General features: G+C 51.4%; 4 protein-coding genes across 4 annotated transcripts; 1 reads left to right on the top strand and 3 right to left on the bottom strand.

The window, feature by feature from the left end:
- Window positions 1-630: 630 nt before the first annotated feature.
- Window positions 631-16,014, bottom strand: LOC131260022 (E3 ubiquitin-protein ligase TRIP12). Its single transcript, XM_058261674.1, is given in 11 exon segments — window positions 631-1,258; window positions 1,261-1,575; window positions 1,646-1,847; window positions 1,914-2,102; window positions 2,186-2,911; window positions 2,990-3,286; window positions 3,816-4,177; window positions 4,261-4,600; window positions 4,682-11,788; window positions 13,953-14,163; window positions 15,927-16,014. Coding segments are annotated over 9 exon segments (9,279 nt in total). The 5' UTR covers window positions 11,378-11,788; window positions 13,953-14,163; window positions 15,927-16,014; the 3' UTR covers window positions 631-1,106.
- Window positions 16,015-17,108: 1,094 nt separating this feature from the next.
- LOC131259502 (zinc finger protein Xfin) lies at window positions 17,109-19,179 on the bottom strand. The gene is made up of 3 exons (XM_058261007.1): window positions 18,045-19,179; window positions 17,784-17,981; window positions 17,109-17,710 (listed from the first exon to the last, which is right to left on the bottom strand). The coding sequence occupies exons 1-3, from the start codon at window positions 19,177-19,179 to the stop codon at window positions 17,109-17,111; spliced, it is 1,935 nt and encodes a 644-aa protein (XP_058116990.1).
- Window positions 19,180-19,912: 733 nt separating this feature from the next.
- LOC131260118 (coiled-coil domain-containing protein 39) lies at window positions 19,913-22,949 on the top strand. Its single transcript, XM_058261785.1, has 3 exons — window positions 19,913-20,288; window positions 20,354-22,702; window positions 22,771-22,949. The coding sequence occupies exons 1-3, from the start codon at window positions 19,913-19,915 to the stop codon at window positions 22,947-22,949; spliced, it is 2,904 nt and encodes a 967-aa protein (XP_058117768.1).
- A 24-nt stretch (window positions 22,950-22,973) lies between these two features.
- Window positions 22,974-26,531, bottom strand: LOC131271742 (uncharacterized). Its single transcript, XM_058273263.1, has 4 exons — window positions 25,874-26,531; window positions 25,390-25,804; window positions 24,938-25,327; window positions 22,974-24,865 (listed from the first exon to the last, which is right to left on the bottom strand). The coding sequence occupies exons 1-4, from the start codon at window positions 26,310-26,312 to the stop codon at window positions 23,959-23,961; spliced, it is 2,151 nt and encodes a 716-aa protein (XP_058129246.1). The 5' UTR covers window positions 26,313-26,531; the 3' UTR covers window positions 22,974-23,958.
- Between the last annotated feature and the right edge of the window lie 200 nt (window positions 26,532-26,731).

Raw genomic sequence — 26,731 nt, 5'->3', positions numbered from 1 at the left:
GACGGCCGGTACACGCGGTGGGATTTTACGTAGTTCCAATCCGAAACAAGAAAAAAAAAGAAACTAATCAAGTGCCAATTAGAACATTCCCGAGGATAAGAATAATTTTCCAAGCGACCAATCAACGGATGTGGTTGTTATAATAGAGCTTTATTTTACTTATATTCATAATTATGTTAATATGTATATATGTATAGATATTTCAGTATGCATATGTATATAGTTTGCCACATCTCCGACTAACTGCGTTTGTTGTGTTTAGTTGAAGTGCGTAACACCGTATCGCGCTCTTTTGAATATGCATGTTCCCCTGTTTTATACTACGTATTCACCTATCTTAAGTTCAACCATTATCAAAGATCTTATGCTGCTTGCGCAGAAAAAAAATGTACCCATGTGCGTGCGGGGTTATAGGGGACAGAGATGTGTCACAGAACGGAAAGAAGCACTATGCGCACGTCGTCATCCAAGTAGACGAAAACACGATCACGTTGATGATGTGGTGGGGGGCCGGTGATGGCTAAAGGTTGATTTTTCCCATGCACCACCAACCACCAAATGCTTTTCTTTGTTGGTATATTATCTTATACTGATTTTTATTTCACTTTCCATTCATCTGTTACTTCTATATTATACCTTATGATTATATTTTAGGAGCAAAGAGGAAAAAGATTATTTACATTGTTAGCGTTCCGTGTCTGCTGTATCCTACATCGCCCACCTCTCCTCTCGTTTCTCGTCGTTCCAGCCACAGGCTCGGTATGAAAATGTTCCGCTTGCTAATATTGTAGCCACTACACACTCACACGCAATGGAATAGATCTAGAGATATAAATTTATATATTTGTTTAGTATTGCCACCCGCCGCTTTATCAAACGCGCCCTTTCCTTTCTTTTCCCCGCGGGGAGATATTTTCATTGACTGACACAATTACAATTTAGCTCTTTAGGAATCGAAACACAAACCACGCGGGATCGAACGATTTCTCGTGGGCTTCGAATCGAATCACCAACACGCACACGCACACACAACAACACAAAATGCTAGCAACCATTTACGACGACAGGGAGGAGACAGGCGGCGGACGCGCGGGAAGGAACGCTCCTTAGGACAGATGGAAACTCATGCTACCCTCGCTGGCGGCCATCTTCAGCTTCTGGCGCATCATCTCCCGGCTCGAGTAGTCCGGTAGCTTCAGATAGTTGACGCACGTCATCACCGACGGCAGGTACTCGTCGGGATTCTGATTGCCGTCCACCTCTTGCGCACGATCGTCAGCGGAGGCGTCAGCGCCTTGAAGCCACCGGTCGGCAACCGGGGACTGCCGGTGACGAACTGCAGGAACAGCCGCTGCTCATCACGATTGTACGTCGCAAGGATGTCGAAGAAGAACTGGATCGCCGGCGAGTCCGCGTTGAAGCCGTGATCCGTGCGACAGCATTCGGCCAGCATCCGTGCGTCCCAGCGTTGCTGCTGCTGCTGCGAACCGCCAAGTCCCGAGCCGCAGAACACATTCTCCAGCTCCTCCGGGTAGAACATCTGCAGACGGCTCATCGGGAACACCGAGTCGAATCCTGGAGGGTAACGAAAGCAAAAGCCATGGTTTATATTTACATCCCTGTGTTGCAATTTATCATTACATACCTTCACGCAGCGCTTCAAACTGGCGCGAAACGCCCTCGGCAAGGAACCAGTGGGTCACCAACGAGATATACTGATGCAGATTGCTGGTGGTAACCGCCATGTCGCGCCCTCCGCGCCGCAGCTCGATGTTCGGGTGACCCGGCAGCACAAAGTCGAGCCCCAGGTCCGAAATCGGGCATCCATCCAAGTCCAAAGATTCAATCTGTACAGAGTGTTTATGAGGGGAATCAGTTTTGGGCGTTCGATATGGGCCAGCTACACGACGTACCTTTTCAGTCTTTTCCATTGCATCGATGGTATGGTCGGCCTGGATTTGGTCTCGCTGCTTAACGATCTCATTCAAGCGCAGCAAAGTGCCCTGCACTTCCGGCGCAATCTGTCCCAAGTCGGCCAAGCCTAGGGAGCTTTCCTCGCTCAGCATCCATCGATAGAACGGTATCGAGAATGGTAAATCCAGCTATGTGGGGAGAGAGCCAAGAAGAAGACGTTGGTTGCAGTTGGTTGATCCTCGACATTTCCCGTTATGCCTCCCTCACTTACCATTCGACTGTCCATAACCGCTTTGGCCATAAATTTGCCCAAAAATTTGAACTTATGCTTCAAGCGTGAGATCTGCGACGTTTTCGCCGTCTTGCTGAGTGGAATCGGGAACAGGCCCCGGGGTGCGTTTACGTACGACACGGAGGAGGTGGTTCCGGCAGCACCAGCAGCCAGACTGCCGGTGCCATCCGTGGCGCCTCCCCCGGTCAGCGGTGTAATCATCATGCTCTCGACGTCGGCATATGAGGCCGGCGGCGGGGCGGGAGGTGGCGTCGAGTTGTTCTCCAGTTCCGCCTGCTGCGGGTTCAGATGCAGCAGATGGTCCGACTGCTCGATCAGCATGTTCAGCGAGTTGTCATTGCTGATGACGTAGCTGCTGTTGTTGTCGTCGCTCGCACCACCACCGACGCTGTTGTTGGCCGCATCGTCGCTGCCGCGTGCCGAACCGAGCGACGAACGGGTCAGGGCCAGGACGGTCGTCGTGTCCAGCGAGCCGTCCTCCAGCGCGACCCCTCCTCCGCTTATCGACGACTTGACGATGTTGTCCGCGATCGAGGTCGATTGTTGGTTGTTGTTTTTGTAGCTATCACTATCGTTCCATAAGCCTAAATCACAGCGTTGCAGTTCCGTCGAGACCAGCGCGTAGAACTCGAGCGTTGGCCCCAGCCCCGTGCCGACCTCGTTCTCGTACTGAATCTCCAGCAGTGCCTTCGTGTGACCAAAGTCCTGCAGCAAAAGCAAAAGCCAGCGTTAGAAAATTATCTTCCGCCCGCCCACATTCCACACACATCCCCATCCCCGTACCTGCATTATGGATTCGGCCTGCTTTAGTATGTCGTCCCGGGAGATGGCTCGTTTTCGGCGATCGAGACGCGGCGTCACCCGCTCGCTCGTGTCGGCCGAGTTGAGATCTGGAGTCGTGTCGAGCAGACGCTGCAGCGCGCGGTCACGATCGAACGAGACCGCGTAGAACAGCAGATGGCGCGTTTCGAAGGGAAATAGGAACGGACACGCGACCGCAATCTGCTGCAACCATTGCGGCAGGTTGCCGGTCATAATCACCAGTGGGTCCTGCAGCTGTCGGCTTGCCTTGGCAGCAATCTGTCGGAGATCACACAAAACACGTGTTAAATGCATTACGTATTAATATCAACGTATTAAAAACAAACAGGATCGTTCATCGTTACCGCGTTTTACATCTCACTTAGCAACCCCGGCAGTGTACGTAGAACATACAAAATGCTAGCCTACTGTAATGTTTTTGATGTTGAATCGTCATACAATTCGTCAAGTAGACAATTCGTCGCCTTCTGGGATCTACCAAAATGATAGCTAGCGGTTGAATGTTTGTAGTAGACACGACTAGTCGAGGGGTGTAGGTAAAAGTAGGGGAAAATCGCTTTCCGGTCGAAAACATTCTTTTGCGAGGATTGTTGGGATTCGCGCTTGTTTTCATGACGATTCAACATCAAAAACTTTGCAGTAGGCTAGCATTTTTGATGTTCTACGTACCCTGCCGGGGTAGATGTAAAACGCTGTATGGGATCGAACCACATCGTGATGATCGTGTTAAGCCTGATTCAAATCTCTTAAATGTTGCTCCCGTCACCACCAAATAATTGCCACTTACCTTCGAATGGATAAACTCAACCTGCGGAACTATGGACACCTGTGGCACGGAGAAGTACAGCGTGGCCCAGTGCCGATTGAGCGCGTTGATGATACGCAGCATGCAGAGCGCATCGAGCGAAGCGTCCTGCACTGTCACGACATCCGGCAGCTTGGACACGAGGAATGGGCCCAGTGGCGAGACGACGGCCGGTACCTGACCGTCGGTCCAGAATTCCGGCTTGCGGCGCATGATTTTCGATTGGGAAGAATTTTTACTGTTCTTCCGGGACGACCCTGACGCGCCCTTGCTCGAACCACCGGACTCTTCCTCCACCGGCCGATAGTAGATGGTATGCTGCTGCACCCAAATGCTGGCACTTCCTGTAGGGGACGAATGAATGAATGAATGGTGGCGATTTTTTATCGTCCATTAGCAGACCACGACCGCTGCGCTCCGAACTTACCTATCGGCGTCTCCGTATCGGTGTCCGTCTCGGACTGATCGTTGACGAGCGGCGAATACTGCCGTATGGCCTGGTACACGGTCATGTTGTACGGGAGCACGTGCTCGCCGATCAAGAACTGCAGCTTATGCTTCAGCCCGCCCATCGTGATCATGGCCGCAGCGTCAATGTTGTCGATGTCCTCCTCCGAATCCTCCTCGCTGTCGACGCGGATGCCGCCGTATCCGCGCACCACCAGATACCGCTCGATGGCCTGCACCAGCGCGAGCGGATCTATTTTCACAGTACCGCCCTTCCATTGGCGCAAATTTGTACATTCCGGATGGCGTTGAAGATTGCACTGCACAACAAAAAAAAGAGGGGAAACGAGTGTCACTACTACTTGTTTATTCTAGTTGCCCCCCCCCATCCGTTAGCTTACCTTCAGTTGATGTGTGTTGAAGAATTTAAGAGCACTTGTATTGGAGCGGCCACCGACGCCGGCCGGAAAATCGTGCACTTTGACCGGGAACTGCTCGAGCTGCGTTACGCATCCGTTCAGCTTGGCGACGAACGCACTGAACGCGGCCCCGTTCATGGTTGCCGGCGGACCGACGCCGACCTGCGAGTAGCTCGCGTCCAGCGGCAACCCGGCAAACACGTGCAGGAACATACGCAGCCGGGTGGGCCGCTCGACCAGCGCGTTCTCGTCGTTGGCCATGTAGTTCAGCATGGCCCGGATCAGCCCCGAGTGGTTCACCTCAAAGGGGGAGATGTCGCTTTCCATCAGGATGTCGCGCAACTCCTGGAGCGCCCCCAGACACTCCTCGTACCGTCCGTCGAGCTTGCGAATGGCGGCCGTGAGCCGGATCAGAATGGTACAGGCCGGATGCTGCTGTTGCATCGACCCTCCGCTGACTCCTCCGGCGACCACCACCCGACCACCCGCCGTATCACCCGAGTACCGGCTGACGAACAGAAGCGCCTGGTCGCGTATCCATTGGCGGGCTTTTTCCCGATTTCCCGCCGCGATGAGGTTCGAGTTCGAGTGGCTCTTGTTCAAACCGCTCCCACTTCCGTCTTTGCCACCGCCGTAACCGGAGCCAGATGCGGACGCGTTGTGCGCGGCAGCCGCCGACGACGTCGACGAGGATGACTGGCGACCCCAGCGGGCCGGATTCAGCGACGCAAGGAACGAACTCGTCTTGGACGATGCCCCCGTGAAACGCGAACGCGTCGAGCCGGAACTCGACGACGGTGTCTGCCGGCCGGAAGATCCGGACGAGCCGGACCCCATCGTGGTGGCTTTGTTGATGAAATCCTGCATCGCCGAAGAAACACCACCCCCCGACGAGGGGTTCGTGGACGATGACGACGAACCGCCGGCCACACCAGCGGCACCGTGATGGCCGTGACCGTCATCTTGGCGCGACTTTGATTTGGAGCTTCCCTGCGACTTTCGCTTCGGTGGCACCTTGCGCTTCAGTATGTCGGACATTTTCAGCTGACCGGAGGAGCTACTACCACCAGCCCCGGCCCCGCCAGCGTGCTGTTGATGTGGGTGGCTGCCGGGTGTGACCACCACGGTCGCAGAAGAACCACTCGGTGCGGTGGCACCCGTCGTGGGCGTGGGTGAGTTGATCAGGGCCACATTGGCCGTCTCCGTAACGGCGGCAGTGGTGCTGTAGGTGCCGAAAGCATCGGAGAAGTGATGCGGCGGCTGATAGATATGTGTGGCCGCCGGTTGACCACCGTGGTGGTGGTGCGGGTGCGGGTGCGGTGGATGATGCGGTATCGGATTGATGGCGGCCGCTGCGGCCGAGTTGTAGATGGCGTTCAGCAGAATGTTCCCATTGCTCGTCGTCGTGACGGTGGCCGTGACGATCGACGTTCCGGCTGCTGGTTGTACGATGGCACCCGTCCCTCCTGCTCCCACCACTCCTGCCTCCAGATGATGATGGTGCAGGTTGGCCACGGCCATGGGTGCCGCCCCGCCAGCGACATTTTGCGCCACTCCTCCGTGAGGCATCGGATTGACGAGGTGCGCATGGCCATGATGCTGCTGCTGCGGCGGATGCGCATGCGAATGATGGTGGTGGTGGTGGTGCATCGAAGACTTGTTCATATTGATGGCCGTCGCCGGGGAGTTGGTCGTCGTGTAGCTCATGCTTCCACTGGCCATGCCGACGCCCCCACCCGCCGTCATGGTACTCGAGCTCGGACCGGACGAATGATGATGATGCCCACCGCCCATCTTCCCGCTTGCCAGCATCAGGGCGGACGAAAGGTTCTTCACGTGCGATCCGCCACCACTTCCGCCGATGGCAATGGCCACCTGTTGACCGCTTCCCGCTTTCGAACTGGACGCAATGGCACTGCTGTCGAAATCGAACGTGGTTCCCCCGGAGCTGCTGGACGCGCTCGGAAGGATCGTGGCCGAAGGGGGCGCACTCTGCGAGGAGCCACTCCCACTGGCAGCCTTCGGCGAAGGAGCTGCACAGATCGGAATCGACGGGTCCGTCAGCTGGTTGATCTGGTGCATGACACCCTCGCGCCGGAAATGCACTCCGAACACCTCCGGAAGCTTCTGCATGAGAATGTCGGACATCTGGAGCGCTCCGACGACGATGCGCATATCGTTCGACGCCATCATACCGGCGATGTGCGACGAGACGAGCTGGTTCTTCAGCACGTCCCGCAGCAGGTCACCGTTGGCGAAGTACACCATCCTCAAAAGCGCCCGCAAGCACTTGTACCGTACGGAAGGACCGGCCGACGAGCTGTACACTTCGTACAGAACGGAGAACAGGTTGCGAATGAATTCGGCCGCCAGGCCACGCTCTTCCTTCAGGCAAGCGATACGGGCGTCACGTTGCGCATTCGGGGGTCGCGTGGCAAGATTCAGTGAACCCGTTGTGGCCACAGCGACCGTCGAAGATGCACCACCAGCGGCTTCCCCAGCACCCTCAATTGCCACTCCACCAGAGGGTGTTGAGGGTGAGGAGTTCGGCTCGTTCGAGGACGTCGTAGCCGCAGATGCCGCTGCCGCTGCCGCAGCCGCCGCCGCTCCCTGCAGGGCCAGCAGCCGATGGTTGATCTTCCGCTGCACCGAGCGAGTCGTGCCGGTGTCCTCGTTGATTTGCTGCATCGAGTGAAAGTCGATCGTGTACGTGCGCCCGAGCGTGCTGAGACTGATCTCGTCGTCCGAGTTCTGGTGGGCCGCCTCGATCATGCGCGAGTCGATGGACGAATACGGACGCCACACCCCGCGATCGTCGCGCCACTGCCATTGTACCGCGTCCTGAATCGTTGGCTGGGGCCGCTCGAGAAGCGCGTCCACCGCGAAAATTCCGTCCGTCGGCAGCCGAGGCATTAGCTCCCCGATCAAGCACGTGATTTCGTACAGCTCCGAGGGGCTGCGGGGCACCAGCTCGACGTCGGCCGTCACCGGTTCCGCCGAGCCGGTCAGCAGATACAGCAGCGTCGAAGCGATGTCGTTCTTCAGCAACGTGATCGCCAGATCCGGGCAATTCGCGCACATTACGCTCAGCATCCGAACGACGTTCGTGAACGTGCCGCTGTTGAGCACCGATGGCGTCACCACCAGCAGCTGCTGGCAGTTCTTCAGCAGCTCCATGCTGGCAATCTCCTGCAGGATCGCTTGATCGTGCTGGAAGCTATCCACCAGCCGGCAGAACGCCGTGCAGATGCTCTCCACACTCTTCTTGTCCTGCTGCGCCAGCAAACGTGCGAGCAGCGCCAGCGAGTCCTTCACGAAGTGGAACTCTTCCGCGTGCAGATTCAGACAGCAGTTGGCCGTGATGGCTAGCGCCGCACGTTGCGCGTTGATCGAAAAGAAGTCCAGGAACGTGAGACAGGACGCGACACCGTTCGCCTGCAGGATGCTCTTGTTGTGGCGCCGCGAGAGGATCTCCAGCGCCGTCAGGCTCTGCTCCGCCACATCCATGCACTGGATCACCTGCAGCTTCTCGAGGAAGGCCGGGATTGCATCGACCACCGTTCCGGAGGAGCGCGGCAGAGCTTCCAGCATGTAGGCCAGCGCCCGGCAAGCGTTGTTCATGATGTCGAAATTGTGCTCCATCCGCAGTAGCGTGATGAGGGCCGGAACGACCTGCTTGATCGGAAAACCGGCCAGCGTGTCCTCGTTGCCCATCACGAGCATTTGGCACATCTCAATGGCAGCCTGCAGCTGCTGGCTTTCGTCGGGACACTGCAATCCCTGCAGCAGCTGTTGCGCCTTCGAGGAACTGCTGTTCGCGCCCATCGTCCGGTGCAACAGGTGATGCATCCGTGGCCCCAGCGCACCGAACAGATGCGGCGGAAGACCGCGAGCTTCCAACAGTGCCTGCAGACGACCCACCTCACTGTCATCGCTCTCCGAATCTGGATGAGGCGGTGCGGCGGAAGATGCTCCTCCTCCTCCTCCAGCGCTTGCCGTCGCAGTGGAACCGGATGAACTCGAAGCTGCTCCAGCTCCCCCACCACTCCCACCAGACGCATGCACCATATTTACGTCAACCATTCCACCCGACGACGAAGCGGACTGCGCCGGAACCGAGCCGCCCGAAGAAGCGGTCGTCGTTGACGAAGAACCCGCTACAACGCCCAGCGCCTTCGTCAACCTTATTACATGGTGGGTGGCGGCGTGCCCTCCGTCTCCACTATTGCCTCCTCCTCCGCCACCGCCATTGTTGTTGTTGTTGTTATTATTGTTGTTCCGCGAACCATCGTTGGCCATCGCGCCCGAGGTAGACGGGCCGCCGGCAGCAGTACCACCACCAACCCCACCACCCCCAGTGCCGTCGAAGCTTGTCGCAAGCAGAATCGCCCCCTTCGCGCCCCCCTTCGCGGAAGATGAGGAAGAGCCGGATGAAGTGCCCGCTATCACTACACCGCCGCTGCCGCCGCCGCCGCCGCCCGCTCCCCCACTGCCACCACCGCCACGGTGATGATGATGATGATGGTGGTGACTACCGGAGCGCGATGATGACTGCGACGCCGAAGAGTGCGACTGTGGCTGGTGGTGATGTTGGTAGGGGTTGTTGGTCGGATTCGAGCTAACGCAAGACCCCGTGATTGCGGATGGGTGGGAACTTTTGCCTCGAGAACTGCGCCTAAGCAGAAGACCACTGCCTCCTCCTCCTCCACTGCCGGTTGTACTACCGCTTCGTCCTCCCTGCTGTTGCTGCTGCACCAGTGACCCTGCTCCTACCACCTGTGCCTGCGCTTCGTACTGTTGGTGATGGTGGTGTTGTTGTAGTTGTTGCTGTTGTTGGTGGTGATGGTATCCGGCCGCACCTTCTCCCTGGCCGCTGCTGCTGTTGTTGTTCGCACCGAGAATCGGTTGCGCCGCCTGCTGAGGATGGTACTGAGGAACGGCTGCCAACTGATGTTGATAGTGATGGAAACGTGTCGGATGCTGCTGCTGCTGGATGTATTGGGGATGCTGTTGCTGCTGCTGCTGCTGCTGGGAATGTAGTGCCGTGTAGTGCTGCAGCTGATGGCTCGGTGGCTGATGATAATGCACCTGCTGCTGCTGCTGCTGCTGCTGCGGATGATGTTGGTAGTGCGTTCCGGCAGCAGGGTTTGGTAGAGGATGATGGCTGTAGTGCTGCTGTTGCGGCTGCTGCTGCTGCTGCTGTTGCAGTTGGTGCTGTTCCCTACCACCGCTACCGCGTGCTGCTAGTCTTGCCCCCAGATTCGGGGCCTTCTGATTGCCCGCGATCTCTTGGTGGTGCTGGTGGTGGTGATGGTGATGATTGTGGTGGTCCCCCCCCACTTTCTGGCGCTTTTTGGGCACTTGGGCACCACCGGACGACGATGAAGAAGACGAGGGTACGGCGGGTGCGGGTGCGACGTTCGAAACCTGCGCACCGATGACCACTCCCGATTCGCTGACGGAAGCGGTTAGAGTTAGATGCTGCGGTTGCTGCGGTTGGTGCTGCTGCTGCTGCTGTGGCAGATGCTGTTGGTGAGAACGTAAATTACGGATTACCGTAACCTCGACTCCCGGTAACGATCCCCCTGCTCCTTCCGGTGCTGCGTGAGGCTCTCCTCCCTTCGATCTCCTTTGACCCGATTTGCCTTTCGGTCCCCCTTTCGACGTTCCTTCGCCGATCAGCAGTTCCTTCCGGTCGGCGATTTTCCGCGATAGCTTGGACGCCGCCGCTGCGGACTTTCGTGGGCTTTTCTTATTTATTGCACGCGACCCCGATGCAATCGGTGGTGTGGAGGTGAGGGGTGGCGGACTTGCTACTCCTCCTCGTTTACTTTTGGACTGAGCTTTCTTCTCCCCGCCGCCAGCTGCTGCTGCTCCACCCGTGGATGTTCCCTCGGACGATGGATGGACGATTGTCGACGAGCAGCTAGAATTAACTAACGGTGATAAGCTACTGCTATCGAATGTCTGTTGATCGCCCGATGATGTAGTACGTTGTTGGTGGCCGGTTGCCTTGGTACTCTCATGGGGACTGGCACCTGCTGCCGCCGCCGCTCGCTTCAATGCGGGGTTCTTGGTAGTGCCAGTAGCCTTGTTGCGACTGTTGCGAACGTCTACAAGCTTTGGGTGCGGCGAAGAAACGTCCTGCTGGAGCTGATGCGACTGCCTATTGAGATCGAATCCGTGGTGCTGCTGCTCGACGACGGCGTCACTGGCCGCCGCCGCTGTAAACACGAGCTCTTTGGAGGTTGTCCGGGACCGGGTGCGGTACGCGACCGGGACAGCAGTGACCGTCGGTGCGGCCGCCTTTACGTTTAAGGATAACCGCTTGGCGGAGACGGAAGGCTCGGAACTCGACGGTAGGTCGGATGTTGTTCCACCAATCAGTGGCAAGCTGTGCTTCCGCTTTGCTTTACGCTGTGTCGATTTGTCTGTGGACCCCGTACGGTCCTGTTTCGAAGCTGCACGCGAGCTACCACCACCTCCCTTGGCCGTCTTTCCACCTCTGGATCGGCGGCTCTCGCTACTGGTACTACTTGTTGTGTCGGTGGTGATGGCGGATTGGTTCCGTTGTTGCGGCTGCTGTTGCTCTTGTTGCTGCTGCTGTTGTTGCGGATGAAGATGATGATGCCCCTCCGTCACTGCAGAGAGCACTTGCTTACCAACGGATTCGGCCATAGACGACACTTACACGGCTCCTTGTTTCCATTAAACATACCCGGCTGCGTGGTGCAAATGGCGATTATGCGCGCTCGCTGCGGGGCACTTTGGCAACAAACAAACAAAACTACGAGCTAACCTCCACACACACACACGCCGAATGGAGCCGTTGTTGGCGACGTTGGTCGCGACACAAAGCTTTCAGATGCACTCCTCGATCGATCTCATCGAAACTGGACGGATAATGGAGACCGTCCTGGGAGAAATCGTCCACTGATTTCACACGGATTCAAAGTTTCGTTTTGCTTTCACACTTGTAATAGTCTGTCCTATTTTCTTCACAACTCATATGCACACTAAACGGCACCGTCTGCTTCTGATCGTTCCACATTAGTTAAACAGAATCAGCCCAGAGGATATCCGTCGCATCTGCAAAGGGAACAAGACCAGGAAAAATGCATTAGTAAGCGAGTTATGGACGATACGCAGAAAGTAATTTGGGATTTAGAAAATCGTTCCAACTCGCAAAAGAAGAAATGATCCCTATAATGCCTCTTCGCGGGTCGAGACGCGTCTTGGAAGTAAGTTCTCTCTTCGTCTCTGAAGCACACAATTATCGAAAAGTCAGATCAATGAACTAATGATCCGACGATTCGAGACTGCTGGAATGAATATTCCAATCTCTGTGCCCGCTTGTGAAATTCCCTCCGTCGTCACTCGGTAATGACGATTCTCGTTTTCGAAGGTACAGTAAGTTCGTATGTTAGCCGCGGCCCTTTTTTCTCGTGCCCTTTTTCTCTCACACGTACACAGAACTTAGGGCTCTTTGCGTTTGCAGACGAGGAGTGAGCGAGCGCGAGCGATACGCCTTCTATTTTTCCTTCCAGTCGCTGCGCACCGCTAGCCTGCTCTGATGTGTTTTCCTGCGTTTGCTACACTTGATGCGAGCCACAACATAATGAAGTCTGGGATGAAGGCAACCCTTAAAGAGGAAACACGAATAACCACCACCACCACCACCGCTTGTGGACCACCACGCGGACCGAATGGGGAACGCGAAACGGAGACATATATACGAATGTAAATAAAGGTTATTGTCCATCTCAATAACGCATCAACATCATCGATGGTGGAGCTGGCTGGCTGGGTCGACAGCATAAAAACACACCATCCCAGTTAGTTAATCCAATGTTGGGACGTTTCTCGTCACCCTCTCCACGGCGCGTGTGAGTATCGGTTGGTCGGAACCAACTGACGGTGTGTGTGAGGTACTAACTGGGGGGTGTGACGAGGTATCAACGTTCGCGAAGCAACGGCAGCAGCGAACGGACAGGAAAAAAAAACGCACCTCCGCGCACGGAAAACATGATCCGGTACGATCTCGTTCTCGACAGGGGTCGAAAGCGCACACAGCAACAGTGAAGGAAGACCGACCACCGTAGACACATATTAATTCATCGGTCGGGCTCTGAGCTCACCGCAATATTACCGGCGGCTCCGGTTGGACGATCTCTGGCCCGACATGATCTGGAGCCCACGGGAAGTTCGTCGCGAGGACGAGAAGACGATATACATACATACACACACACACAACTCGTCTGCGAACTCCGGAAGGAGGGGCTCACGAACAGAAAACAAGGAACCTCCAGCAGCGAAAAGACAGCTCGAAGGGAACCAGCTCGAAAAACGAATACTTAAATCGGCTCCGTCATTCGTTCACAAAAACACGCACCGTGGAAAACCGGAATCACGGTAAACCAGACAGACAGAAACGCGAGCGACGAACAAGACGAAAGAAAGAGAAAGATTCGTATTTATGTTTGATGACCCCGTACAGACAACACACACTTCTAAACGGGCCCTCGAGTTGCTCGACCGATGGATGTTTCAAAATCAAATAACCAAACATGGATTAACATCCAACATATGCTGCTATCGACAATCTCTCCTTGATATGAACGTGCAACTAATAATGCCAGATCTCTGTTCAATGGAGGTGACACCCATTCATCCAGAATCTCCTTTATGCTTGTCGACGTCCGGTTTTGGTTCGATATATCGTTTAACAAATGGCAAAAAAAACCAAAAGGTATATCGAAATATCAAACCCTGACCTGGCCGACCTACCATTTCCCTTTACGCTTCGGAACGACATGATCCATAAAGCCACAAGCCCGAGTGTTTCGAACATGAAAATAAACTTGCAGAACCAAACTATGCTCTCTGTCTCTCTCTTCTCTTCTTCCGAATGGCTCGATCTCGGGAAAACCCGCAGGCAAGTCCACCTCACAACACAGCGGCGACCTACGGAGAGTGTTTCCGTTCGCTAAAATTGTGTGCGAACGCACCGATTTCCCGACACCACATGAAAAAGCACGAGAGAGCGATGCTTCAGGAACTTGCAGTAACATGTCGAATCCTGGAGTCCTGCTGCTGCTGTTGCCAGTTGATGCTGGGCCTGCATCGTCGTCATCGGGGTGTCTAGGAGGCAAAAAGGCCCACCACCCTTTTCCACAGGTTCCTATCCCTTCGTCCCGCTTTTCCTTCCCCTTACGTGGGCACAATCGGTAGCGTCTCCCTTTTTTCTGTTTACCTTTCTTTGTTTCTCCTTCGATCGGGTTCCGTTTTCTGGCCTCACTACACAACAGCACTTGCACAGGTTTCCTTTCTTCGCTCACTCTCTTTCTCCCTCTCTCGCTCTATCTCTCTTTGTAGTTTTTCCTTCGTTCACGGACGTTGCTTTCACGCGCACGAAGCTAGAATCCTTTTTCCTCTCCGAGGGGGTTCGCCTTTGGGAAACTTATCTGAAAATACATTCAACACACACACTGCGTTTACCACAATACGCATTATTCAAACGTTTCCATTTGGTCAACTTTTATCTCTCTGTGCTCTGCTGCTCTGATACACCAACCATTTGGTACGATACTAGTTTCCAAATGTAATCACCATAGCAACAAATAGCGATAAGATTAGGAAAGAAAGCGTTCGTGTGTCGCACAGCCAGACGCTAACCATACGGTAGGAGAGTCGAGAAATATGACAACGTGGGCATTATTTTATTTTCGTGTTTTGAAGGCGGAGGAAAACCTATGAAAACGGTCCTTCGCACATAATAGAGAGCAACAAATCGAACGCACAACCCCGAATATGTCAAATGTATCAACACCCGAAACGGCTATGTTGAACGTTTGTTGTTTGAACTATGTTCAAAGCCTACCTCGAAAAAAAGGTTACTGACCTTTCGAAAGGCGTAGAATATGCCAACCACCAGCATATTCATAATGCTATCGACTCGCTGACGGTGGTACGGTCGGGGTCCTCCCTTGTCCAGGCGCGTTCTGCCAGTTAGTCGACGACAAATGGAAAACTCGAGGGTTCGCGGAACACGCGCATCAGTCAGACGCAATAGCTCTGCTGATGTGTTGATGCGACTGCTGGTACAGCAATTGCAAGCATTTTTTGTTATATTGCATGCGCTTCCCCTGGACTCGGAGAATAGCACTGATTCGCTCACTCACAATCCCACTTTGCAACGGGCATGTGAAAAAAAAATGAAAAGAAAAATCGGCAACGCCTGTGTGCAATGACGATTGCGATCCTTAATCAAATACTTTCAAAATGTGCACACCACACTGCTTATTGCCACCAATCATTTGCTGAACTCAGACTTGAAAATAATCTGTGCCTGTGCAATTACAGTCTAATCATTCAATGTTTCCTTCCCCTAAATCCCACACTGAAGATAACATGATTCGATAGAACGGTTCGCAACTTGAAAACGTAAATTTCGCAACGTGTTTCCATCTGAATTTTCACTTCCTACACACACCTTGTGAACCGACGACGATTTGTGAAGCGAGCTGGGAGGTCGTCTTTTGCCATTTCGTAACAGTTCAGGAAAAAAGCACATATGCCCCCGCCGTAGGTTCTTATTGCGGATGGATCTAATATTTATATTTAAAAGCTACAGCTGTATCTGCATTTCACATGCCCCACCGAACGAACGAACGATTGGTGGCGGAGCGTTCAGAATCGGTTGGCATTTTTTTCCTTCTCGATTAACTTTTTTTACCTTTGTAAAGTGCGTTTTCGTAAAGAAAAAAAATGCTAGCACAAGTGTTAACACAGCAGCTTTCTGAATCGCCTCGTCTCTCGGCAGCTTGACACACTGTGTCTGACACTACACTGACTTGCCCGAGAGCTGATATAGAAATTTTCAACAAAATGGCCTATCGGAGATGCAGTGGAAGGTTGGTATTTTCTCGCATCGAGCAGCGAATATGGAAGTGCGAGGTGCGCTACTGCAGCGCATCGAAGCATAGCTCGAACCAGACGAGAAGAAACCTGATCGAACATGCTCCATACCCCAGCAGCGCCCGTACGTGGGTAGCAAAAATTTACTTCAATCTATTCTGAACGTCTTCGTCGTCGTCGTCGTCGTTGTCGTGCGAGCAACTGCCAGCCATTTTTAGAGTGGCACTTTGCAAACGATCCCATATTTAATTATATAATTAAAGGCTTCCGAGCGGTAAAATCAATGTAACTACACCACCAGGCTACTCACCATCGCTTTGTCCTTGGATTCAACCACAGTTTCACCGAAAGAACGACAATTTTCTGGTAGATTTTTCAGCAGTTGAACAAAGGAAGTGTCGCAACGATTGGGATCGAAGAAAACACATTTCTGATTCAGCTGCTGGTGTAGAGATGCGAAGCCGTTAGTGGAGCGACTGGTTACATCCGATCCCTCCAGGGAGTTTGTCGATCCGATCTCAATAATGCTTGAAGAAACTTGATCTGGGATCAAATGGGGCTGTGATATTTAATCGCTCCAGGAGTTAATGAAATATTACTGGGTTCTGTCTGGGAATGAATGTGGTTTGACGATTTCTCGATCTGTGATCGCTTTAGATGTTTTCCCGACAGTTGGATCATCCCGAAATCGATTCCTAAACAGACAGCTTGCAATCCCACTATTTAAATTTGTAACCTAGTAAGCGTAAGACAGCAAATAAAGGTGCACATGTGTAAACGGAGTAATAATAATCAAGCTGCCTTTTGCTTCGGACCTAATGAAAGGATTAGCTCGTTTAACATATTGGAGTTATAAGATTTGATCCCTTCCCGGAGCTACATCTCCCACCACTATGACACTGACAGCGGAGTTGACTTTTGCTATCTTTCAAAATATTTACCTTACCAAGGTTGTTGAGCAAAGCTTCAAACATCAACGGTAATAACATGAAAATGGCTAGAATTGCCAATTTGTTTGGAGTTTTTCTACAGATTTTTATATTTGAAACATGAAACATCGTCTTCTCAACCCAAAATTTGTTTTTTCAAACTAAGATTTTTCCGTTCTTTGAAGTTTACACCCGAATGAACAACTACTTTGAACAGCTGATGCGTTGCGATGCGTCAAACATCAAGAACTCCGCGTGTATCCGCAGTAACCTTGGTAAGAAGTCTTTTTCATGCCAATTTTATTACACGACTCCGACTTTAGATTTTTTAAATTAAATTTCTGGAGAATCTGTTCGTAAATATTGTACTTTTTCCTTCGGGGTTATCAGTAGACTTTATGTAGAAAGCTTACAAAACACTTCGATTGCCTTTCTCGTTTAAGTTTTTTATTATTACTATTGTAAGCGACTTTTGTGACTTGCATAAAGTATTTTAAATAGATGCTTTTACATTAAATAAATAAATAAAACTGATACATTGCACTGTGAGATGTCCTCCTTAATTACCACCCGTTATCTAGTTTCAATCCTTCCAGATCCTCAAGCTGCCCGCTATCGAAGGCGCTTGGAGAAAGGAGGCAAAGGTTTTCTATTCTTGGAAAACTGCCATCCATAGGCGAGTTGGACGCTGCTGGAACTTGTTCGAGCTGCGCAGGATGAGGTTGTTTAAATTGAGCTTCGTTGATGGAGATGCTGTAAATTGGCTGTTGCTGTGTCTGATGGTCATACAACGTGGCAGAAGAATCACATGTTCCAGCTATGTTACCCAACTTGTTGTACGTTCCTTGAACAAGCTCGTCTAGCGTGCGGTTCACGTAATCGACTTCCTGCTTGTTGCTCTCCTCCATAGGACTGACGGGAAACAAATTCCCCGTATCTGGATGGGACGATCCTTCCGGGAGGATGGATGATGACTGGAGCAATTTCTGCAGCAGGTCACCGGTTTTCCGCACAACTGTGCCCGGAGGACTTGCCGGGCATTTGTGCGTACGCTGGGAAACCTTGTAACGGAAACTTTTCTCACATCCGGAACACTTGTACGGCATCAGCCCGGTATGTATCCTTCGATGCACGAGGTAAGAAACGCGCTGGCGAAAGCATTTTCCTGTGGAAAATTTTTGGAAATGGAAATTAGAAATGACTTGAACCTGGAAACATTCGAAGCTGTTGCAACTTACCACAAGTTTCGCAGGCGAAAGGTTTTTCACCGGAGTGTATCCGCTCGTGATTATGCAGTGTAGAAAGTTCCTTGAAGGCACGATTGCACACCGAACAGACGTGTGGTTTTTCATCACTATGATAAAGTAGATGTTTGTGGTAGGACTGTTGAAACGTGAACGATTTATTGCAAATACCGCACGTGTATGGCATTTCTCCTGCAAAAAGTAGTGAGGCGTTGTTGCATTACGCTCGAAGTATGGAAAACTATGAAAACCCACCTGTGTGGAGTCGATTATGTTTCTTGAGGAAATATTTCGTAGTGAAAGTTTTTCGACAAACATCACATTCCCATTGCTTTGGATTGTCCGTTTGTCCCGGTTGCTGGGGCGAGGAAGGCAGTGACGGGCTGTCGATTCTGCGCGGGGAAGCATTAGTAGCTTCTTGTATGAACTGTTGCGCACCGACAATGTTGCCACTGTCGACGGAAGGTGTCCCGGAGCTATTGGGAGGAAGATAAACCACTTGCGCCAATTGTCGAGGATCTATAATTTGAATAATGTGCGGTTCTGGGGGTGGTACCCCAATTCCATCGGCGGACGCTGCGGGTGGATGGAAAATGGCTATATTTTGATGTTGATCGAGCATTTGCAAGGACATCGGCGAGGGGATGAGTTGGTCGTTTTTTGCCATGACGTCATTGTTGCGGGGGGCAGCTTCAACCGCCGTCGTGGTAGTAGAAGAACGTCCATGTGTGATGTTCGCTCGATGAGTCCCTTCTAAGCATAACTTCTTTGGCCCATCCGCATGCACAACCCGCATGTGGATTTTTAGTGATCCTTTCATCTTGAACTCCTTCGGGCAAATGTGACAAACGAATCGTTTGTCTCCCCCACCGAGTCTGGCCGGGCTGGTTGCAGCCGCTCCGTTCTCGTGGAAAACTTCCTGGTGCATCTTGAGAAGTGCTGGATTACGAAACTCAACATCACACATCGAGCAGTAGTTGGAGCCACCAAGCGGACCACCAGCTGGTGACATTTTCCCCAGTCCAATGTCAGTGCCATTTTCACTACGCTTCACTTCCGCTTCGGATGATGGTTCTCTCCGTCGCACCTTCCGCAAACTTTTCGACGAACCTTCTGCTTTGCTGCCACTTGTATCATTTCTTATGGAATCACTTTTGATCGAGTTACCCTCATCGGCCACTTCCTGTCGGTTCGGCGCACCCTGATGATCTTCGAGCAGCGAATGACCAAACAGGTGGATGGTCAGTTTGTCCAAACCGAGCAACTCGTCACCGCAAATTGGACATTTTAGAGGTCGCGCCGTTACTTTGAGCAGGCTGACCCGTAACGCATCCACGTTTGGGAAATTGGGCTGCCCACACAAAATACACGATAAAACTTTTGTGCACATCTTACTGAAGAAAGTAGTTGATCAAATTTGATTTGTGGGGATCCAAGTTTTCTTAAGGAAAATTCATGACGAGACTCACTCGAAGGAAAACTGATCTGCGCCGTTTCAGCTTTGGTAGGTGATTTTTGACGTAAGATTATGTACTTCTTTGCGCAGGCGTCCGCAGTCTTAGAAAGTGAAATGATTGAGTCGTATTTTGGCTTACACACCGTCGAACCGTCCGGAAATAGCTAGGAATGGTAAATACCCTCTTCCTGCGACTCTACTCGTTCCGATCACCCTCGATACAAAACCCTTCCACCAAAAAAACAAATAAGCGTGGATCTGATTCAAAATCTTTTGTAACGGCACTTTGCATCGAAGATATGGAGGAATTATTTTCTTCACCATAAAATCCTCCCACGTGCTAACCTGGTGTTCAAATGTGTTAAATTTGGAATCGCACTGTTCCATATAACCAAGGAATGCAACAGTTGGTGCAGCCGCATGCGCATTCTGCATAGCGTCATCCGACGATGCTAGTGCATTCATTGCGAAGCAGGCGCGATCGGTATTTCAAATCCTTCGTTGATATGGCAACCGACGTCGTGGAGGAGTTGCTAGTTGTTGTCAGCGAAAAAACAGTTGCTCCTTGGAAGCTTCTACAGTAACATTGCATTTGCTGCAAATAAAATTCTGTGTTCTTTCGATATAATTAAACTTTTACCTGAACAAAAAAAAAACGTCGATAAAAATGCTTGATTCACAACCGTACATTATACGAGTGATGGAGGAGATGGGGCTAGCCGATGGTGGCTTCATTCCGATTGCGAACGAGGAGAACAAGCGGTTCCTGGAGTACATTAACCGTTTGGGTGAGAAAAAGACCCAATCCTCGGGCAAGTTGCAAATCAGTGACCAGCGGCTAGGAAATCTGAAAGTGCACCTGAAAAACGCTCAGATTGAGTTTGAGCATAACTCCAAGCTGATCGGTGCGGAAAAGAGTCAAATCTCTACCGAGGATGGGTTGCTTAAAGTGGCTTCAAACGATCGTGCCTACTTCCGGCAGCAGGTGCTGGAAGTGAAAAAATCCCACTCGGATTTGGAGAAACACGACCATCGTGCTCAGGGTAAGCAACGCATCGCGCAAAGTTCTATGATGCTCTTCGCAAATGGACCAACTTATGCTTTACAGGGGACATGACAAAACTCACGGCCAATGTGGAGAAATACACGGAGAGCATCAAGTGGGCCAAAGGGGCGCTGCTGGAGTGGAAGCAGGTGATGGGCAGCGGAGAGGAGACGAACAAGCTGATCCTGAAGTACTCCAAACTGGACACCAGTCGGGCGGAATCGTTGGAGGCGAAGCGCAAACAGTTGGAGAATAAAATTGCCCAACGAAGGGCGGTACTGGTGACGCTGTACGAGGAGTACAAATCGTTGGAGCAGGTACTAGAGCGTACCTCACAGCTGTTTCGTTTGGCGCACCATGAACGCCGGCAGCTGGTTCGAACGTGGAAGGAAGCGGTCAAGCATATGAATCAACGCGAACGGTATATCAAAGACGTAGAGGCCGAAATTGACACGGCACGGGACGTGACAGATAAGCTGCAGGGAGATATGCAGGCGCAGGTTGAATTTTTGGAGGAGCAGCAAAGAAACAACCAGGAAATCGAGATACGCATTGGCGATCTCAACGTCGAGGTTTCGAAGCTAAGGAACCGTCTGACGATCTTGAACGATAGCGTTCAGCTGAAGACGAACGAGTACCAAGTAACGCGCAAATCGGTGCAGAACCTATCGAACAAGTTGTCCGCCATGCGTAGCCGTAACAACCATGCGCTCAACGAGGAAGATCAGAAGAAAAACCAGATTCACACGAACCTGAGCGAGCTGGAGATACTGCGGGACAAGTTGGACAATTTCCGCAGCAAGAGCATGTGTGCGCAAGAGCGGCTCCGGCAGCTTAACGAAATGGTGGAGTCGGAGGAAAAGCAGATTCGAGCCATGGAAACGGAAACGACCCGACTCTCGACCGCCCTGTACCGAGCACAGCAGCAACTGTTCGCCATGAAGGAGGAAGACAAGTTGCTAAAAACTGAGGTGTACTCTACCGAGTCGGGAATAGGCAAGATCAGGGCGGCGAAAAAGGCGCTTACGAAGGAAATCGCCCGGCAGATTGAAATCTCCTACGATGTGGACTACAGCATGGAGAAGGTGCAGGCAAGAATCGCCAACATGAAGGGGGCGGGCGACAGGCAGGAAGAGGAAAATCGTGTCCACGCAAAGTTGGTGTACGCCGCGGCAGTGCTCGCCCAGCGTAACGAACATTTAACCACCCTCCTGGGGGAAACGGCAAGGACGCAACAGGAATATAGACAATCGAGTTTGGTCTATCAGCAGGACGCCGCCGAAATTGAGCGTATGACCGGCAAGTGGAAGGAAAAGACACTGATTGTGGAGGGTGGTGAGAAGAAGGTGCGTCAATGTACGATCGAGAACCAGGAGCGACTGGTCGAGAAGAGCTTGCTGAAGATGCGCATCAAGCAGATGGAGCGACAGCTCGAGAACCAGAGCGATAAGATGTACACGCTCGAGCGGCACCGGATGGAGCTGGAGGCGGCCATCAGCAAGCGCATGGTGGACATCAGCGCACAGAGGAATATGCTCCAGTTGCGACGCAAATATCTTGCCGAAGAGCGAGCCCAGCTGAAGGCGGACATTACGGAGCGGACGCTTAAAATTGATCAGTTGAAAAATCGCTACGAACTGTCGTTGGATTTGCTGGGAAAAAATGAGGATGGCTCGATTGTGACGGCAACGCAGATAAAAATCAAAACGGCCCAGGAGAAGTACATGCTGCTACGCGAGGGCAGTGAGTTGAACGTGAAGATACTAAAGGCGGAGGAGGACCTAAAGGCACTCGAGAACACGCTGAAGGTGATGAATTATTCGAACGAGAAGTACAAGCGCGGTTTTCAGAAAGTGGAAGACGAAAATCCCGACATGATTGCAATGGAGAACATCCAGGCGGACTATTGCAAGGCGGTGGCCGCCTTGAAAGCGGTTCGTTCCGATCTAGCCATGAATACGGAGAACTTGCACGACTTGAACGAGTGTCGCGAGCAAAACGACAAAGCCCTCGAGCAAGCCCAAAAGGAGCGTCTCGACAGCAACGATGTGCTGCTACGAATTCAAAAAGAGTTGCTGGATCAGCGAACCAAAATCCAACGAGCCGAGCGGGAACTGAAGCTGGCCATTAAAGCGGCCAAGGCAAAGACGAACGATGACGATCTGATGCTGATCTTCCAGAAGGATCTAAACCTGAAGGAGCTGGAGGAACGGAACGGGATTGCACTGCAACATTTGGCCGATTTGGTCGAGCACAATTCGGAATTGGCGGCATCGATTAGCAAGCATTGTTACGAGCGTGGTTTACGGTTGCCGCTGATTAAGCGCACGAAGAGCCAGATTTCATGGCGGAGTGAGAATTCACACGGAACCGAGTATAGCGGTCGTGTTGATACAATTTCATCGAAACAAGGTAAGTGCGTAAGCGCAAGAGATGATGATCCATTCTGACTCCATGTCTTGTCCCATTTCATTGCTTAGCATCACGCCTGTCCATCTGCACAACAACGTCATCGCGGAACACGGACTCTTCGGAAGATATTGCAAAATCGTTCGACAATCGCATGAGCGCCGGGCTTTCGGTCATCCTGATTGACTTCCCGGGCACGAAAGGGGGCGGAAGCAAATCGATGGGCGCTGGAGGAGGCATGAAGAAGTGAGGAGCCAAAACATTGTGTGTGATTTGACAATGATTACCTTTATTTTGTTACCATTTCCGCAAGTTTTGTATGAGTCGTGTTTTTGAGCATTCTTTTTTTTTTTGCTTCTGGAACCATGCTATAATAGTAACAGAAATTTCAAATTACTCGAAGACACCGCGTCTGGTTATGTCGTATATTATGTCGCGTGGACCTATGGAGCGTTTGATTTTTTCATATAAAAAATATCGATAACGTAGCTTCAGTGAAATGCTTTCCTCCTCTCGGCTATGGCTAACACTATCGTAAATGCAGGACGAGAATTAAACTGTCGACTTTGTGTGTTTGTTTGTTTGTGTGGTTTTACCGTATATTGTAAGTCTGGAACTGATCCTTCTATTCGCGAATAAAAAAAAGTAGTTTTATGCTATAATAAAAAGCTATCACACTGATAACGACATGTGATTTATTTTCGTACAAATACGCAAGGATTTAATATACATGGAAATACATATCTACACTTAATTCGACCACCACGCACGCAAACGATTCTGCCTATACTTGTTAGTTTTCTGGTGGCAACAGAGGTTACTAGAAGAAAATATATATAGGACAGTGAAAACATTTTATGTGGTTTGACTGAGGGAAATAACATTCTTCTGGATTTACAAACAAATATTATACTTTTGCAACAAAAGAAAACGTCGAACGCTATCCCAACCAGCTCGTGTCATGCACTGAGTCTTGCTCGAGCTGATTGGCAACGAATGCATAGATACCCGGATAATCTGGATTGAGATAAAGCCCCCCCCGTGTATGTACCTTACATTAACGAACGTGTGTCTTTTGAAGACAACGCCCTACGATGCAAATGGGCGGTGGTCACCCACAATGGGTAACGTTTCGGGCTTTCTGGCACAGTATTACGTTGTATTAATGATACGTAAAAGACAAAATATTGAATGTGAATTGCTTTCCCCCTCCCTCCCCCAATCGGCTTAAATTTTATCTTACCGGCAATCAACTGCTTCTAACGTGTTTTGTTTCTAGTAGATTTGCGCTGCGGTATCGACGGCTGCTCGTTGGCGGTCGTCACAGAAGTGTCCGCCGGAAGAGTAACATTGTTGCGTTTCGATGTGCGATTCGGTCTAGTCTGACGAGGAGGAGTTGCACGGCCAGCGATCTGTTTTGCCGGCGAGGAACTCGAAGGAACATCATTCTCCACGCTGCTACTGGTGGCTTTTCGTTTGCGCGAGTTTTTGGCGGGAGTATTCTTGGAACTGCTCTCTTCCGTCGACGACGAGGCACCGAGGTTGGGCGACTCGTCGTTCGGTGTGCAATTGGCGGGACCCTTTCGTCGCAACGAGTAACCGGTGCTTCTAGGTGCCGGATACTGCCGGTGAATCTCCTGCATGATGCCACTGGTTCGGTTTAACTTTTCCTGCAGTCTTTGTGCGAACTCGAAGTCGCGTTTTTCCATCTCGATCTGCTGCTCGCGTCGTTGCTGATCGCTTATGATCAGTTCTCTGATTGCGTTGGCTTGAGCCTCGACAGAGCTACGGGTCGTGCGGGTGCTAGTGCCGCCGCCGCCACCACCACCACCGCCGGATCTAGCAGAACGATCGAGACTCCGAGGGACTGTTTTTCTCGCCCTCGTAGGACTGAACTTTACCTTCGTACCACGTGGGCGGCCACGACGTTGGGGAGTTTTGGTGGGTGTTTTATCGTTTCGTTTACTTTTCGCTCCCACCTTTTCACTCTCAACCGGGGATGATATTTTGGGAGGTGTAAATAGTTTCACAACCGAGAAAGCTGACTGATGCACACTTGTTGCCTTCAGTGGCCGATAGGGACTTTTTTTAGGCGAATAGCCATACTTGTTACCGAAAACGATTGGGCGCACCGGTACTGCGCGGGTGACCGTATCAAGCGAGAAACTGTAAAATAGTAGTAAAACCAAAAGACAATTAAGTGCCATTACATCGACCATTATACCACTGTTAACTCACCTGCTCTTTGGCAATGACGCTATGATCGGTATGAAGTGATTCTGCTCTGACTTCAAGCTATCGGTATCATCCATTGTGCCATCGTCATTGGCTTCCTCCTCCTTAACGCCACGGTGTTCAATTTTGTGTAGCGCGGTCGGTTTTATGCAATGTTCACTTTTGTTCAGATCGAACATGCTCAGCGACTTATAATGCTGTTGCTGCAACTTCCCGGTCGTTAGACGGTTCAGAATAGTACCTTGCACCTTTTGCTTCACCATCTCTGCACTGCGGCCAACTTGCTGGACGACGGACTTGAGCAAACTGTAGCGCCCTGACGCGGACGAAGAAGCGCACGAAGAATCGGTCACGGCAGATTGTGCGGACGAAGTCGACGAGATGGAGATGACGCTGAAGGGATCAAAGAATTCGTTAGTCGACAGCTACAACCAGGCAGCTTCAAAAATACTTACCTCCCGGTTGATGGAGATTTGACAAACAACGATGCGATTGTGCCAAATGTTTTTTGTATCCCATCCTTGGTGGTTTGACTACAGTTTTGTGGGACTTTCTCTGGAACTTGTCGCCGTGTATTGCACAGTGAGGATGGACCAGCCATTGGGGAGATGTTGCCAACGGTGGTAATTTTCCGAACAACCACTCCATCGTGCGGATCTGGGGTCGTTGTGGACGATACGGACACATGGCTGCTGTTGTCACCAACTTCTATAATCCCCTCTTGTTTGTACAGATTAAGGATGCACTGCTCAGTCGCGGCCAGCTCTTTTGTAGCCTCCTCGAGACGCTCTTTCTGGAAGCGCTTCAGCTCGCTAGTGAATTCCTTCCTAATTTCTCCCGGCGTGGCCAAGGTGATGTTTTGTTTTGGCCCTAAAATTAAATGTTGAACAGAATTAGTTTCGTTTGATGGTTTGCTACAAAAGAACCACTTGCTCTTACGGTTTATTTCGTAGCAGCTTTTGTCCTGTTGCGTTGATCCATTCGATGAGCCTTTCTGGGATCCTAGGGAGCTTTCTAGTGTCAATTGGTCACGGAACTGACTTTGTATCGCTTGCCAAAGCCGTTCGTGCACGAGGTTGTTGACGCGGGATGCATTGCGGTACCAGGTACCGAAACGCTTCCGGCAGCACGGGCAGTTAAGTTTATTTTTCTCGATCGTCTCGCTGAGACAGTTGCGACAGAACAGATGTTTACACGGCAGGAAGACTGGTTCGACAAGAACCGAAGTACAGACCGGGCAGAGGATGTCGTCGAGCTGGAGATTGTCGTAGTTGAGCGAGCAGGACCCTGCAAGTGCGCTAGACGACACAGCTGACGAGGAATCAGTCCCAAACCGGGTGCTGGTAGCCGAAGGGTAGTTTAACAGTTTCGAGGACATTTTCCGGGAAACATGGATTGGCTAGTGGTCAAGCTTTTGCAACAGGATACAATCACAACCACCGAGCTTCATTGTCACATCCGGGAGTCACATTACAAACAGTGAAAACAAACAAAACAATTTTGCTTTTTCTTCATGTGTAAAGCACTTGTTTAACTATTGGGTGCCGCGAAAATGTGGTATTAACTTAAAGTCTTCAACTACGCGGTTATTATTAACTGGACGGTATGCTTTTTTACGTTTAAAGACCGGCACGCAGGGACATTTAATTATTCGCACAAATGTTTCTGCCGATTGTTAGTACTAGACAGAGCGAAACTGTCAAAGCATGCTGCTGTCGGATTGAGGTTTACCAAATAAACATTTGACTGGGACGTAGGTACAAATACCTTGGTTGGTATTTTCTGTTGAAATAACAA

Source organism: Anopheles coustani, chromosome 3, assembly GCF_943734705.1.
Source record: "Anopheles coustani chromosome 3, idAnoCousDA_361_x.2, whole genome shotgun sequence".
NCBI classification, from domain to species: Eukaryota; Metazoa; Arthropoda; class Insecta; order Diptera; family Culicidae; genus Anopheles; species Anopheles coustani.
This window is presented reverse-complemented; position numbering and strand designations above follow the sequence as displayed.

Coding starts and splice junctions, on each gene's coding strand:
- LOC131260118 (XM_058261785.1), top strand. CDS start 19,913: ATGCTTGATTCACAACCGTACATTATACGAGTGATGGAGGAGATGGGG. Junction 20,289..20,353: donor ACACGACCATCGTGCTCAGG/GTAAGCAACGCA, acceptor TATGCTTTACAG/GGGACATGACAAAACTCACG. Junction 22,703..22,770: donor TACAATTTCATCGAAACAAG/GTAAGTGCGTAA, acceptor TTCATTGCTTAG/CATCACGCCTGTCCATCTGC.
- LOC131259502 (XM_058261007.1), bottom strand. CDS start 19,179: ATGTGCACAAAAGTTTTATCGTGTATTTTGTGTGGGCAGCCCAATTTC. Junction 17,982..18,044: donor ACATAATCGACTCCACACAG/GTGGGTTTTCAT, acceptor TACTTTTTGCAG/GAGAAATGCCATACACGTGC. Junction 17,711..17,783: donor TTTCGCCTGCGAAACTTGTG/GTAAGTTGCAAC, acceptor AATTTTCCACAG/GAAAATGCTTTCGCCAGCGC.
- LOC131271742 (XM_058273263.1), bottom strand. CDS start 26,312: ATGTCCTCGAAACTGTTAAACTACCCTTCGGCTACCAGCACCCGGTTT. Junction 25,805..25,873: donor AAGCTGCTACGAAATAAACC/GTAAGAGCAAGT, acceptor ATTTAATTTTAG/GGCCAAAACAAAACATCACC. Junction 24,866..24,937: donor GCGTCATTGCCAAAGAGCAG/GTGAGTTAACAG, acceptor ACTATTTTACAG/TTTCTCGCTTGATACGGTCA.